This window comes from Triplophysa dalaica, chromosome 3, assembly GCF_015846415.1.
Source record: "Triplophysa dalaica isolate WHDGS20190420 chromosome 3, ASM1584641v1, whole genome shotgun sequence".
NCBI classification, from domain to species: domain Eukaryota; kingdom Metazoa; phylum Chordata; class Actinopteri; order Cypriniformes; family Nemacheilidae; genus Triplophysa; species Triplophysa dalaica.
The window spans coordinates 16,550,091-16,567,133 of NC_079544.1; the positions used below are offsets into that span (position 1 = coordinate 16,550,091).

The 17,043-nt window shown below is 37.1% G+C and overlaps 1 protein-coding gene across 1 annotated transcript in view; it reads left to right on the forward strand.

Annotated features, from left to right (window-relative positions):
• Positions 1 to 3,009: 3,009 nt before the first annotated feature.
• The window catches only part of pth1r (parathyroid hormone 1 receptor), a 59,051-nt gene continuing 45,017 nt past the window's right edge, over positions 3,010 to 17,043 (forward strand). The window contains exon 1 of the mRNA XM_056743033.1: positions 3,010 to 4,009. Within this exon, the coding sequence (XP_056599011.1) occupies positions 3,935 to 4,009 (75 nt within the window). The 5' untranslated portion in view covers positions 3,010 to 3,934. The remainder of the gene's footprint in view (positions 4,010 to 17,043) is intronic.

Consider the following 17,043-nt stretch of genomic DNA (forward strand, 5'->3'; position numbering starts at 1 on the left):
ATAATCTATAAATGTAATATCTGCTCATACCTCTTGAATGATAACATGGAAATGTCTTGTTACAGATTACAATTTTAGATTTGCTATATTATGTCTATATACATATTGAATCTATTGATAATCTGAAGTTTGCCTTTCTTCTATAAAGTTTACCCTTCAACGGCTTTCCAGTGCTGTAAAAAGCCTTTTTCATAAAGGCCATTTAAGCTGATTTTTTTTTTAATTTTGCCAATCTATAGGTGCACGATCTTCTGAACTTTCTTTTTTCCCTGGGTGTCTGCTATTTTGCAGCTCTAAAGTGCTAATAGTCACATAGCAAAAAAGCATTTTCATCCCCCATTGTTTGAATAGTGCGAGTAGAAGTTTTCCATTTATTCTGAAGTGAGAGCCGTTTCTTTGCCCCCTAATGCCCCCAGTGCTTGGGGAGACTGTCTCCTAATCAGTGAAAAAGGTCATATTCTTTTAAAACCTATATAACACCTTTTCCCTTAACCAATAAGAGATCATGCTGGCAGAGTATAATATGATGAAGTGCCAGCCACCCTAGATTTCAAGACATCACCTTTCTAGTCAATGCACAAGGAATTCTACCCAGGTGAAATGATGAGTACATTTCATTCTGGTCTGGTCAAGGGATAGTTTTAAAGCCAAAGTCGGATATAATGATTTTTTGCTCCCCTGTCAGAAAGCTTTATAATGATAGAAGAGTTCTGATTCTTATACGCTTATTGATATTAAGTCCAAAGTTTTATGAATTAAACATTATAAATGTATGCATCTTGTATAGCAGATGATCTGTTAAAAGAAAATATCTTTTGAAATGTTTGTCATTACTTTGTTTAAGACCATAATAATCAAATGTCAGTCTAAGATATGATTAAACTTAAATGATCGTTCAAAAATTCTGTTTTCTACAGAACACAAAAGTAAAAATTTCAAAGAAAGGTGTCAGCCTCAGAAGGCACGGATCACACGCAGTCCATTTGCTAAGTGTGTTTAATGTTACACTTAAAACTGAAATAATGCCAAACTTGCACATGCTAAACTGAGTTACTTTCTGCAACTTTTCCAAGTTTAAGCCATTCAGTTTTTTTATCTACTATAGAATCAAAATATTTACCTCTATTTCATGTCAGTCTATTGTTATGGTATCACTTCTATAATCTCAAAAAAAATGACAGGACTCTTTTTGATTGCTTTACTTGTCAACCAGATTTCCCTTCCTGTCTAAGACTGAAAACACCGCAGACCTTTTTCCACCTTTAAAGGTCTGACTATGCAGGATTACTCTTGGTCTAAACATTTTGTAAAAAAAATTGTACCTCACAAGCCCTCAAATTGTTTCAAATTAAGTTGGTTCCTGTAGCACAAAAATTATGTATGAAATCCCAGAAAGCACACATACCAATAAATGTTTTAAATGCACTGTAGACTGAGTTAAAAAATTCTCTTCCAAATCATATAAGTTAAGGACTTGATTAAATGAGATCTAGACACATCTATTATTTGCACTTATTTGAAACAAAAATAGCTTTTAATACATTTGGCTATGTGATAGTTGGTTTAAATCATATTGCCTTTCTCTCCTCAGACCTAACATTTGGTCTGGTTATTAGTTTTTTATGTTGATTTTCTTTCTTCACAACAATTATTTGCAGATTATAGAAGCTTGTTTCGGAATACATTCCGATATTTAAATCTTCTTAGGGATTTAAGTCTCCCACAATGAATAGTTAAGACAAGCATGCAATACGCTTCAAGAGGATAATTTTCCTTCTCTGATTTTTTTTGCAGGTTTAAAGGATAAATATAAGACAACATTACATAACATCAGTTTTGGTCCAACTAAATTGATGGACATAAAATGAATAGACCCTCTTTCTCTATCAATTTATCCTCATGTATTAAACACAAGACTGTGTTGACCTGTTTGTATCCACAGTTTACGTGTTTATTGATTATTGTCATGATGAAAATAATCGAAACACACTCCCATGGCACTGCTTTAATAGACCTTGCTGCATTATGCATTCAATCTGCTTCAGCCTTAACCTTGAAATTTCAAGAGTTCATTTTAATTTGCAAATGCTTTTACTGTGCATTTATTCAGAATCTGTAATATATTCTCTTTCCTAGCATGGAGGTGAGAGTATGGCATGGCCGATCCCATGGGATTGAACATACTTAGAAACAAATGTATAGGATAATGCGATGTAAGTCGCTTGTGATAAAGGCGTCTGCCAAATATAAATGTACAATTATGCATTTGGCAGACGCTTTTATCCAAAGCAACGTACATTGCATTATCCCATACTTTGGTTTTTATTATGTGCAATCCCCTGGGATCTAACCCACTGCCTTGGCTTTGTTAGCGCCATGCTCTTGACAACTGAGCTCCAGGAAAGCTATTAATGTAATGTGAAATGTAATGCTCTTTCCAGGTGTAAAGTTGAATTACAAGGCTGTCATTTCGAAAAATAGTGTTTGTCAAATAATTGTGTAAATGAAATCCCCCATATAATATAAATGAAGCCAGGAAAATGTGTAAATCAAGGTTTTATCATAAGTGCACTACAGGGACAGTTCAAGACATTTATCATGTATTTGATGAAAAGCAAATATAAAAACCTTCACTGAAAGAAGCATTTCATAGTGCAGCTAAAATATATCCAAACGTTCCCCAGCATTGTATTTGCATAATTTTATTGGTTGCACTACACGGTGTCGACGCGGACCGCTAAGAAATGCTCGTTTTGCCAACATAAAGTACAGCACTGAATGCGCAGCTTGTGTGAAGGGGGCGGGAGGCGCGTGTTGTCTTGAGTCGAACTGTTGTCTTAAGGACCGTAAACCAATCAAATCCCTCACGCTCTTTCGTCAGCCAATCAGAGTTATTTACGGTTCTCCGTCATACCCCCTTCTTTCTGTCCGCTACTTCAATATGTGCTCGAGGTGTTGCGAGGCTTACCGACTTGTGCTACATCTGGAGTCGTTTTATCAATGAGGAGCTCTCTAAACTTACTCAAAGATACTCTTAAAAGCGACTGTGACTTATTTTTGAGCGGCGGTATCCCGACGTAAAGTGTGAAGTAAAAGTAGGGTTATTTTTACAAACATTACAGTTTTCGTCATATGTATCGCAGCTTGCGTCTGTGTTCGACTGTCAGTTCCACGTCTGCCCCAAATCTTAAACAGGCTTGAATTAGACCTTAAATCTCTAACGTTAATCCGAAAGTCCCAAGAGAAACATGATGATGCGTGTATGTTTTTAATTTGGTTAAACCGTCTGCAATTGAGAAAGTCAACTGACATTTGATTAAAGACATTTCTGTGCTTTTAAATGAACTGACAGTTCAAGAAGCCGCATGTGTTTTTGGCTTTGACTAAACTGCGACATCCCGAAACAGTTTTCTTGTGGCTGTGAGCATTTCATTCGGATTCATCGCATCGCTCCACAATCAATACAGCCGATACTTTTTTTGCCGTTTTGATGTGTCCTTAGAGGAAACTGGAGGCTGAGGGACGCCGCTTTATTATGTCGCTTTTTTACAGCAAGGCTGAAGGGAAATTTAAAAGACCTAAAAATAAAGTCTCGGTTTCTACTCCACAAAGAATCATTTGAACTTCCTACCGCAGAAGCAAACGGACAAAAATAGTCCTGACATGTGGATGTAATTTCAGAAAAAGGCAGACAGATGCAGAGAAATAAAACTCGAGCGGGGGAAAGAGAGTGGGGACAGTTTAATTCGAGGTTGCAGACCGGTGACAACGAAAGCCGTGAGAATATATTCATAATATTACACTCTGCTGCGAACGATGTAATGGGGAGGCGGACGGAGGAGAAATGACTGACTCTTTGACGGCGCTTAAGTAGACGCGAACCTAAGAAAAATAAGCCGCCATCAATTTGCATGAACTAAGTTTCTGTGACGGGATGGGAGCCACGCTGGTCGTGCACACTTTGGGCTTTCTCATTTGTGGCACCTTGCTGAGTTTCGTCTATGGTCTGGTAAGTTGGACGCTATTTACGGTGTTCGTTTTATTAACAAAATGTTAACATTTCCCACTGCCTTTGAGCGATGTTCTGAAGTGAAAGATCTTACTATAGCTGAGTTTCTTCAAGTGATGTGCGCTTCATATGGTAAACCCGTGCAGAACTGTCAAGGATTATAGACACTGTAACCTTTCAATCAGATTCGAACCTGCAACCTTTCAGTTACCATCATCAGCCCACAGCTATAACTATTAAGCTGTGCGATAAGCCGTGATTTAGTGCTTTTTTAATTGCTCAAATATTTGTTTTGGTTCTATTTTCCACTAGGGTACGTGGACTGAAGATGCTGTAGATATAGTAATTCTCTATGCTTCATGGTTCATATTAGCTACCTCAAACCAAACAGATTTGATAACATGTAAACCTGAATTACTGATTTAAACTCTATCAGAGTGCATTTCACTTTATAAAATCTTATTAAACTTACCATTGAGTTTTTTGAATTGTAGTTATAAGAAAGAATAGTGATGCTGCTTCCGTCAATGGTTTTGTTCTGTATGTGCACAAATTCACTATTATTTGTCATAGTATATTTGTCACTATATATTTGAGTCTTAATGTATTGGTATAGTGCCCTTATTAAAAGGCAGGAACTCTTTTGCCATGGTGATGGATGATAAGTGATATGGCAGGTAAAATATGCCGCGTTTTCCATCACCATTTTCACAGGGTTTGATGTGCGCTATATATAATTCCCCTCTCTGGTGAAAGTTGGACAAAAGGCTGTCCTTTGTTTCTCTCCACATGCAAAATCAATTGCACCTAAACAAGTCAATCCTCTATAGCAAAATGTAGTGCCTACTGTATAGTTTGGACGTCTGATTCTCCCATACACATTTCTAAAAATGCACCAGCAGGTTGTATAATTTGAAATAAACCAGGTTGTGTTGGCTTGTCCACCATCAAACGTTATCATTTAAGGCACCTTGCAGCTAAAGTTACTTTGATTGTATGAGAGCAGAAAGGTTTTCAAATATGTTTGTAAAATAAGACGGAATAATTATGTTCCGCTGGAGTCAAACAAACATGGCTTTACACCATGTGCACCACAAAGTGTAAATTACAGCAATCAGCAGTTTTAGACATACAGAGACGTTTAAATAATATAAATCACAGTTGATAGTTAACTAATCTTGTGTAACAAATTTAGTAGGAAACCCCAAAAAGTTTGAAGATTGAAGTAGGATTACGGCTGTTGAGCACATTTTAATAGTTTCCACAAACACTTTTATATTACAATGTGAATGTAGAATTGCTAAATAAATCGACGGTAGTTAAATCAGTAAAGCTTAATAGATGCAAAAAATCTGTAATTTTGCAAGTAGCCTACTTAAAAGGGCAACTCTATCCTCTCCTTACCCTGATTCGCAATGATATATTATCAAAATAATTCATAAACTGAGCTGTCAGTTATGTTGTGGGAAATGTCTGTTTCATGTGATTTGTCTAAAACCCACATGAAGATTATAAGCACGTAAAGTAAGCTGCAATTTGAGGTTTCAAACAGAGAGGGCGATATAGGGGCCAAAGTACAAGACAAATTGCCAACCTTAAAGGGGTGCTGCAACGATGTGTCATGCATTCTGACTTCTTTACAATGTTAAACGTGCTGTTTTCTCATGCTTAACATGGTCAACATGTCAAAAAACGAGATGGGCTCCCCAGCGATCGTACAGGTTTCAGAAGTTTTTTTTCGAACATAAAAAACTGTTATAACTTTTAGATTTAGTCATTTGGCAGACGCTTTTATCCAAAGCAACTTACAGTGCACTTATTACAGGGACAATACCCCTGGAGCAACATGGAGTAAAGTGTCTTGCTCAAGGACACACTGGTGGTGGATGCTGGGATCAAACCAGCAACCTTTGATTTACCAGTTCAGTGGTTTAACCCACTAGACCACCATCTTCTTAGTCCTTTTTGGAAAATTCTCCCGGAAAAGCATGCGGCACGCCACCGCGGCAGTATGGAGAGCAGGAGAAGGAGCATAAGCAGAAGTCACTTTCACTTGTGTACAGGAGAGAGAGAGCATATGTTCGCGAGGTTCAGGGGTTTGTTTGTTCACTGTATTTGGTAGATGAATGTTATATAAACGCTGGATATAACGCTGGATTTGGAGATCGTTTGAAACTGATATATGGAGCCGTTCCAGGGCTAAAAGATGCTGGACATGAACCGCATGCGGTGAGTGAATCTGATGTCTGTGTTTTGTTGACAATGTGCTTTTGTTCAGCCTACCCCTCCCCCCCGCACGCGCCGTATGATTTCTGAAGTAATCGTACAACTGAATCTATCTTTTATAAATGTGATCAGACTAAATACTCTTCGAAGATACGATGCATGCAATGCTACTCTATAGGTACTCAAGATTAATACGAGATTGGCAGACACCCCGTGTGTTAGGGCTGCTTTAACAATATATTAAGGATGGGAATCGTTTGGTCCCTCACAATTCGATTCAGAATCAATTCTTAGGGTTCACGATTCGATTCAGAATCGATTCTTGATGTACTAATTTACATATTTAATTTAAGAAGTCATCGCTTCACGTTTGCGCTCAGACTAGTGTTGCTACTTTGGCTTTTACTCTTAGAACTGTCACATTGTATTTTAATACAACTGAGTGCCCAGTGAAAGCCATTCTCATTGATGTAGTCTGCTGTCAAACATTAAAACAAGTACATAAAAGTAATTAAAAGCGACTCATTAGTGCTCTATGTTAAACGACAGTCACTTCCACGCATTGCCACATCGTATGACAAAATCATCATACACATACATTAAAAGAGCATATATTACCAATATAAGTGTATTAGTCCCATGCAGAGCATCCAGCCCGTCTGTCTGGCTAACAAATTGTGCATATTTACAGAAGTATGTTCATGTTCTTAAAGCTCCAGTCAGTGAAATCTAGCAGCAAAGTTACGAATTGCAACCAACTGCTCACTCCACCCTTCCCGTTCGAAACACTTCAACGGCTGACAGAACATGTCGAATTATATGCAAAGGGACCCGCGGTGTATCTAGATAGAAATAGCTCATTCTAAGGTAATAAAAACATAACTCTTCATCGTGTACGCTCTTTATACACATCTGAAGACATAGTTATGTATATTATATTGCATTTCTGTCAATAGATCCTCCAAAAAATGACACACTGGCCCTTTAAGTCTAACCGACAGGTTTTGGGAAACAAAATTTTGCACTTACTGACAAATCAGCTGCAGTATAACGTTTGTAAATTGAATGCGCCTTTTCTCTGTGCTGCTCACTCAATGCACAGAGCAGATGCACAGAAAGACCATCCTAAAAATGTATTTCATTGCTATTGCAGTTTAGTCCTACAGGGCTGAATGTATTTGGTTAATTCTCTCTTTCTCTATTGCTCCTATATGCTCCGCTTTGTTTGTGCGTAAAAGGTCTGGATGCTGCAATGCTCTTGCAGTTGACCTCCACTTTATTTCTTCCAAATATGTCACATTATTATTTTTAGTAACGTTTAAAAAAGTTTTTTTTCAAATTTGTGAATCTATTCGAATCGCTAGCAGATTGAAACGATATTCATGAAAAAATAATATGTTCTCTATAGTGCGCAAGTAGGCATACATTCCCGATGTGATGCTTCCACCATGTTTGCACTGTCGTGTGATCCACATGTTTGTTGACCTTATGAGCTACTTTTAAAACAACAACAACAACAACAACAACAAAAAATCATTTCACGGTAACGATATATTTCACGGTAACAATCTCCCATTATGATTCTATATCTTATACCTATTTTTTCTTAGATTTACTTAATTTATTAATTTATTAAAGTTCATCTGAATGCTCACCATGATTATAATGTGGGCAAGTTGTACTAAAGATATCAAATTAAGTTCTGATAATGAGATGTATTATTTATTTATCTTCTGACTATATCATATGTATATGGTAGGAAGATAGACAACATGTATAACAATGAAGTATGAATATATGCACAAACAATGAGAGTACAGTATATGACTGGTGTTATAAACTGGTGTTCATGGGGTCTGTACTGTAGGTCTTCATCGATCTTTGCTCACTATTAGATGCACACTTTTAGTATGTTGCGACTCTCTGTCTTTAGGTTTCTTTATTCTCGCGCTTGTCTTTGCTCTAGTGACTCTAGTGATACCAAATGCGTTTCCCAAAGCGGGGATTTGCGGCATGTCACGTCAAAGCGCTCATGCTGTGAGCATCATTAGACATTTTGACGCAAGTTTCGCATTGGCTCGCCTAAAGTTGAACTTTATTTAACTATTTACATCTTTACAAAACAATCTGACTTCTGAAATACGTGAGATTATTTTTTATATGCTACCTACACCCCTGCAAGAGAACTGCGGGTGAGAGAGTATTCGATCAGTGCATCCCTAGTTTTCAATTAAAAAGCACAGCATATAATGTATGCTCGATCTTAAATGGCCACAAAATCTTAATTATTTAACAATTACTATAACTAAGTGCACCCATAAATAAATGTAAGATAATGCGCTTCAAAACTATTTTTAAGAAGCTGTTGTATTTAAAAATAAAAAATTGACAAAATTGATTGTTGTAGCTTAGGCATTTATTAATTTAGTAATTTTATCAGCCCACCTTCTAAACTGTTATGTTTAGAATTACGTCCTAGCATCACCCCTGGTTGATCTGTATCATGAAATCCACCAATATGACTGCTTAAACAGTGTGTTTTTTTCCCAATGCACGAGAGTCTTTAAAGAGCAAAGAGCTGGTTGTGGTTGAGTTAAGCTACACCAGAATAATGCAATTTGAAAAAAGACCATCCTCCTCGGCACACGTCACATGCCTTGTTATAGAAAATGCTGTCTGGACCAAGTGACTCACTATGTTCCTGCATTAATTTTAGATGAAGTGCAACTTCTCAGGAGCCATGGCATGCAACTAATGACTGCTGCGTGACAATGTTGTTAATTTGCCACATAACTACATGCATATTTGTCAAAAGAATAAAACAGTGAGAGCACTGTGTCTTGGAAGACAGATAATGTGACCCAGCATCTAGGTTTCACACCAGAATTGCAATAAGATAAGGTCATATTGTAGGACTTACTCACTGCAGGAGGTGACTCTTCTGGCTACTATAAAAAGTAAATTATTGAGCATAGTGGTAATTTAGACTTGTATGAAACGGAACCGATGGATATACTACGTATTACGCTCAACTTGTTTTTGTACAAGTTGACCATGTCAAGCATGAGAAGAATGCATGAAACACCGTGTCACATCCCCTTTAAGATGGGCTGCAGACAATTTTTTTACTAGGAGCACTGTAGCCCCGCACTGAAATTTCTTGGAGCGCAAGCTGAAAATGTATGGGCACACCTTAAAGGATCATATTGTACAAATACGTGTTTCTCTGTGTCTTTGGTGTTTTTTAAGTTATCCATTCATGTATTAGACAAGTAAAATTGCTAAAATTAAAGTGTCGGAAACAAAAGATGCACTCTATCTAAAAGCGAATGCTCACCCAGACCTACCTGCCTGAAACGCCTCGTGTAACCACACCCCCATGAAAGTACATCATTTCGTGGTATGACTTGACCAGGACCGTCCAAATGTATATGCGACTAAGGTGGGCGTACTTGTAAATCTCATTGTATCGTTGCCCCGCAGCCATGTCGTGGAGATGCTGTGTGTTTCGTTTGTGAAAAGAAAGCCTATTTGTTTGCCCTTCCAAAAGATGAGACAACTAAAAACGAACGGTTACATTTTATATACAATACTGTTCCAGAACAGTACAATCCGAATATTCAAGTGTGTGCAGCGCATTTCACAGACTTTTGCTTCATGAACCTGGGAGAGATCAAGGGCGGCTGAGCACAAAAGTTTTTGTTAAAACGTGAGGCAATTTCAACCTTTACAACTTTGCAAGGACAGTCTGGCGCTTCAGTATACTTTCACTGTGAAAGACTTTGTTAAGACTAAAGTTTATTGTGTGTTTGTGATCTGCAAATGCAGACACGCGCACAACGTGAAAAAAGACAACATAAGTCCTAATGATCAGTAATTTTGTTCCAACACTGCATCCAATACTGGTTGATCACTAACGGCACATCTTTATAACTGTGGTTATAGTTTTTAACTTTTTAACATAATATATTTTTTAAAAACCTGTTCAAGTCGCGCTGACAAAGTTAATGTATCGGATTGATCGTCTTCATTTTCCGGATGAGATGCGGGCTCGAATTGATAAGGAAAGTACCGATGACATTTTATCACCGTCAGTACAATTGCTTGGTAACATGATGTTCCGAATATGGTAAGAGGCGTTACATTTCCATCACTACGCACTGGTTAACTGGCCAATCATAGCACACCTCGCTTTTCAGAGCAATGATCTTTGTAAATAATCTGCAAGTTTCAGTGAGGCGGGGCAAAGAGGACATCCAAACATGCATGGTATGTGGAAAATACAGCGTTATTTTTTACCTTAAATCCTTTGTACACATAGCATTACATATAAAACAAACAATAATATTCATTTTAGCCCTGTCATTTGACCCCTTTAAATCAGGCTGCAAAGTGATTTTTTTTACATTCCCCCCCTAAATAGCTGTATTACTGACAAATACAAATACTTTGATAATAAATATACTCAACTCACAGAAATAACAATGTGCAGCTTTATTTTTATTTTAGAGGGATATAACATAACTCAATTCCAGGGACATACGGAATCTGCAGACTTTTTTGATAATTCTGTGCTAAAAAAAATTAAAAAATCTGAAGAATTCTCTGGAACAGTTTTTAAAGAGTTTTCATTTGTACAGAAATGTAAATGTGTTAAAATAGTTTTTAAAATACTACCTGTCTATCTATTTAACTGCAGGTGACAGTGATTTGGTTCTGCTTAGTATTTAAAAAGAGGCAGAGCCTACAGAGAAACTTTAAGTGCTAATTAAAGAGACTGTTTAAAGTCTGAATACACCAGACCAAATTAATACTGAATTCATTTGAACCAACAGAAGTCTTTCATTTTGTATGAAATTGTATATATTTTATACGTTTTTTGACAATATTATTGTGTATTAATGACACTTTTCATCATGTTCAGATGCTGCACACACACAAGTAATTAACAGATAAATGGCATTTTCTCTCTGCTGGTTTTTTAGTTTTAAATGTCTCAAAATCAAATCTTTAATCCTCAGGCTCAAAAAATCTGTCTCAGCAAACAGCAAATCGTAGTAATTTCCTCACGATGGGTCTGTAAACTTGTCAATAATAAACTGAGCTGTGACCGATGCGACAACAGTGAGAAACATCAATCACCAGCTACGGACTCTCCCCTTCTCACACACATGTAGGCCTGCTCTGGTGGGCTCGCGATCTACTCCTCTTTTCACTTGAGATGTGACAACAACAAAAAATCCAGATTGTACTTGTAAAAATGCCCGCACTGTCTCTAAAATGGTCGCAAAATGCCCTGTAAAAGGACTCTGGAGTTTTATTATCTCGCTATCTCTTCAATACGGAGCCCGTAACCTGTCACACAACATTTTTATATATATCATGGCCACGAATTAAGAATTCGTTCCCACAAATGATTTATTCGTGTGAACGTTTTGCTTATTCGTTCCCTCGATTAACGTAAATCGATCCCACGTTTTATTAATTAATAGAGTTACCAACGTGTTTCCTTTTGTTTCCCTGTCTGTGGACAGGTTCTTCGTTGCAGCCCACCCTTAACTCCATAATCACGATTCATTAATAAAAATAAACATTCTTATCAGTTTACGCAATTTATTTTGAGAATCAATATGACACGAAGCCGTGGGTTACAGTGCATTTTATAAAAGCTAGGGGGTACGCCTCTTAGCTATTATAAAATGCACAGTAACCCACGGCTTCGCAGGGGTTATTGCTTTTATAAAACAGTTACTCCATATGCTTAGCAAGGTTTCATTAAATAAAGTAAATAAAAAGATATTTAGCCTATGTCGTTATATATCGGGGTATTTTATAACGGCTTAGAATTACGCTCAGCCAATCAGAATCAAGGACCAGAACTGGCAGTTTTATAACACATTATATTCAAAGTGCATATGTGAATACAGTTTAGTGTATTCGAGGGTTTGTATGAGTCTATGTGCCATATGAAGTTAGGTCCTTGAGCAAAATACTGTCGCCTTCTCAAGCGTCGGCTCTAGGGAGCCTCGGAAGTAACGGGATCAAGCAAAGAAAGAATTATCCTTACATCTTCTTTTCTGATTCTAATTCCTTGCTGAAAACACTTTGAATACATCCAACAATACCCATGATCTCTTCCTGAACCTTCTAGCTGATGAACAATAAAATCAATACCAGCATCCAAATCATCATATCAACGCCGTTATAGCCCCCTTGCCCTAAATATGCGATTCAGGTGCCTCTCTGATAAAACGATTCCTTGCAATGCAAGGCTTCGGATAATGTCTTTATAACTCAATCCAAGCTCAAAATTTCTCTGTCCATAACAGTAGAAACGTCTAAATGAGTAAAATAAATTCTGGGAACAAATGAATAAAACGTGAGCACGATTAACGTAAATCGAGGGAACGAATGAATAAGACGTGGGCACGATTTACGTTAATCGAGGGAACGAATTAATAAAACGTGCGCGCGATTTACCTAAATCGAGGTAACGAATAAGCAAAACATTCACACGAATAAATAATTTGTGGGAACGAATTCTTAATTCGTGGGCACGATATATATAAAAAATTTCGTGTGACAGGTTACGGGCTCCGTACTTCTATACATATTGGCCAAAAAATAGTTGGGGAATTTTTTAACATCCAAGTAGAGCGTTGGTTCTTAAACTTTTTTGTTGTACGGCCCCATTTGTGTAGAGTGCATCGCTTTGCGGCCCCCCAAATAAAAACACATAATCTTAAATTTTGAATTTAATTAAACCAAAAGCATGTTCAGTTATACAATGCTGGAAAATTAATTATTTTGGTTGGTGGTCTTATTTCTTTGTTGTTTGATTGAATAAGGTTTTTATATTTTTCATAATGCCACAAATCCGTAAGCCCCCTGGATCCATCTTTGAGTAGCACTGAAGTAGAAAAACATGAATCACCTGCACAAACAAACAAATCGGTCCACTTTGGCTTCTTGCTCATGGTTCACCATCATCATGATAAAATCTTGGTTCTTCCCGATCCTCTTCTGTTTTCACCTTGTTCTGCATGTACTTAAGACAGCATGGATTTCACCATAATGACAGTAAGGACCGCTTTACTTTGTCAGCAGTGTTTTTACAGTTACTATGACAACTTTGACCTTCAGGAAGGATTCCTGCTGATTTGCTCTTCCATTTGTGTGACTATTACTTGGTACAAATCGTCATGATTGCAATCAGACCTTTTATATTTATTTATTCATTTTTGATGGGAGAAACCAGTGTGTCACCTTTAGGGTAACTGTGTGTGTCATGACACATTGCTCTAATTTCATCAAGCAGGATGCTCCCAGGCATAAAATGGTGCCATGGACCAGTGGGCAAGAATTTTGTAGCAGAAATGCTGAATCCTGGCAGCCCTGCATGTGTTGTGTTTATCTCTTAATGAAGATACAGTCTGCAATGTCATAACAGAGAGTGATAGTCAGAGTTTGAGGGATTCAGAACAAATTGAGTGTTATTAATTTCATACAGCCTCAGGGCTCAATATGACACTACTGTATGTCACACACACTTGTGACAGATGACTAACACTCTTAACTGCTGAGCATCTTTCATCATTCCGTGCTTAAATAAGATTCTTCTTGCTCACTCATTTTTGTGTGTGTGACTACTTCGGATCAGAGTATGGTTGGCTGACCATGCGATTTAAAGTATTTTAAAATACTTTCCCATCTGTATATCTGTTGGAGTCTGTATCTTCAACTTCATCTGTTGGAAGTGGATTATTGCGTTTCACCACCATTACCTTTACAATTTCAAAAAGAAAAACTTGCTTTAATTATTAATGTAAATAATTTAAAGCAATATTTTTTAAATTGAAACTGTGTGCATGAAATTAGCTCAGAGTATATGGTATACCATCCTCCTTCATTGTTTGATTAGGTTTATCCATAAGTTTTAACTATGATCTCAATTGTATATCATTCTTCAGGAGTTCTTGATTCATTTATGCCTTTATTCATTATTGGTGTATGATGACAGTTGTATTAGTTTGAATTACTTCAGGTTTAATATAATATTTGAACTGCAACCTAAGGAACAACTAGAACATGAAAATCTATTGTTGTCGTAATTACTATTTTTTGTCAAGATCATCACATAAACAAAGCAAAACATTTGCAAAGAAATTCTGCTTGTTCAACACACCAGATTCTGGGAAAAGCTTCTTAAAGTTTTACAGGGTTTGGAGGGAAGCCTTTCAATCCAGATCATAGGCAACCCTCTCCACTAGAGTCTCTTATATGATTAAAGAAGTCATCGCACTATGAATGATCACTGACGTGGCCTAGACCATCAAAACAAAGAACACAGCAAGTAGGCTTAAATTTGTGAACATGAAGCAAACTCCCTCTAAGTCAACATTCCCCGGCTGCAAACTCCTAGTTAAGGATATCTGTCAATGGAAAGAAATATTCTTCAATTTAAAGTGGTATCTTTGATAGAGACAATTAGAGAAGTATTTTAAACTTGTGGCCGGTCTTTGGACTGACGTACAGTGCGTATTGGCAAGAGTTCATGACTCCGAGCTCATAACTGGCACATTAATAGTGAAGGCCTTAGTTTCACTGGAGTCGTAAGGCAATACGATGGCAGTGTTTGACTCAGGAAAATGTTGTTTACTTGACTTCCCTTGACCTTTGGAAGGATTTTTTCTCCACCTTTTTCCACTCAAAGAATGTGTGAGTGTGAGTAACTCAATGCCACTTTTACAGCAAGCTTAATAGGTGACACAGCTAACAGAGATTTTTAACCATGTAGCATTTTGCCTGTCAGATTTTTGGATGCAGTCCCTGATGCGTCGACCCATGTGTGAATGCACTCATGCATTTCATCTATGTAGTGTATTGATTTCTGCTGGTTGACTACCAACATTTCTTTTTGGGCTTTTAGTCTGTGTTGAAATGTACCATTTTGAGCTTGCTTGATATTTGGAAAGTTGCGGCAGAGCGAAAACGGAAGTTTTTCACAATAATTATTTTAAGTGTAGTTGGACATTTGATGTCAGAGTTAGGTTCTTTGAAGACATGTTTTTCTTAAAGGCAACAGCACCTCATGATGTTCTGGGTTGTACAATTTGTGTGTTCTTTTTAGTGGTCGACCGATTATCGAACTGGCCGATTATCGGCGTCGATATCAAAGATTTAGCCGATAATCGATATCGATCATTTTCAAAGCCGATTTGCCGATAAAGTCATTTAATTCTGAAATGCGCTATTTGGCTCTGATGCAGCCAAGGATATAGTGAAAGCAGTCGGAACATGTCACTCTAGTTTGTTGCCTAGAGTAATGCCCGCCCACTGCCCCTCTGATTTGTTGAGACTAAGTCACGAGTCCGGCCATCAACGCGGGAGGCTGCGGAACAGAAAGATAAATTCACTGTCACACCGAAAGCGCTGCTTCGGGTTCTTGCTCTCTGAGGTAAAGCAGCATCAGACGTTGAAATAAATCTCAATCCACTACACTGAAGATGCAAAACACTTCATTTTACTTAGTGCCTGAATTTCGGAGCAGCTTTGTGGGTTTCCTGCAGGTTCCGCAGGTTTTACGCATTATTATCATGTAGATATAATTCACATCCTCAGTATAACAATGATTTTGCTCTGCAAGCGAGCAGCACACTGCACGCGTTTCTTGTAATTGATCGAGTTTTGCACGTCATTTTAAGTTAAGCCATTTAAAAAATACAAGCCATTTTAAAGCATAAAGAACTTGAATCGTCGGTCTTCAGACACTATGCTCTCATGCATGCGCGCTCACACACACACAGACTCCGCATCTCAAACTGCTATCGACAAATGTTAGATCAAATTATTTTTCACAACTTATTTATACATATAATTGTTCAGAGACACACATGAGTGTGATTAAATGCCCGTCTTGCCGACAATATACTCAAGGAATAGGCTAATCTACTAACTAAGTGTGTCTAAAATATGCTTTTAATGTTATAGCTTCATGAAAACATTTGCGGTCTTTTCAACAACGTATACAAAAAAGCTATTAAGGCAATTCAATTATTTACATTTATTATATAAATTCAAATTGTGCTAGTTAATCCATTGATGAGCAAAATGATTAATTGAATAGTTCTAGTATTGTATGCATTTTTTAAGTCATCAGAACATATTTTTTCCATAAATAAATATAATTTATTCCATTCAATTCATTTTTTCATTTGTTCCTTGTTGTTTTTTACTGTGTTGCTTGTGGTTTACAAAATGTTCACAGAATTCTGCTGGGTGCTCCCTTTTTCTTATATTGTTAATAATATAAGTGTTATGATTAAGATTTCTTTCTAAAAATCTTTAAAATGTTTCAGAGCCTGTGTTCTTAATTTCTATATAAATTTATGTTTTTACACCATATATATATATCGGTTCAAAATATCGGCTATCGGTCCAAGTCACATGGATATAATCAGTATCGGCCTGAAAAACGCATATCGGTCGACCTCTAGTTCTTTTGTACAGTTTGCAATTAGCACAAAAAGAATTGGTTTAGTGAAGTAAACATGTATCGATGATGTGTTTTTATGGTTTCTTCTTCTTCTTATCTGTTATAGTGTAAATTATATCTCCTAGCTGCTTGTCATGTCATACTGTACTGTAAACTGAAAGGTAGCACACATTCTTTACGTATGTTTTCTAACATTTGTTCTTGTCTCTGGATAAAACGTTGTGTGCAATACGTGGGCAGCTAAAGCTTCAAAGAGACACGAACAGATGGATTGTGTGAATAAAAGACAGATTTCCAAAACTAGGAAAACATC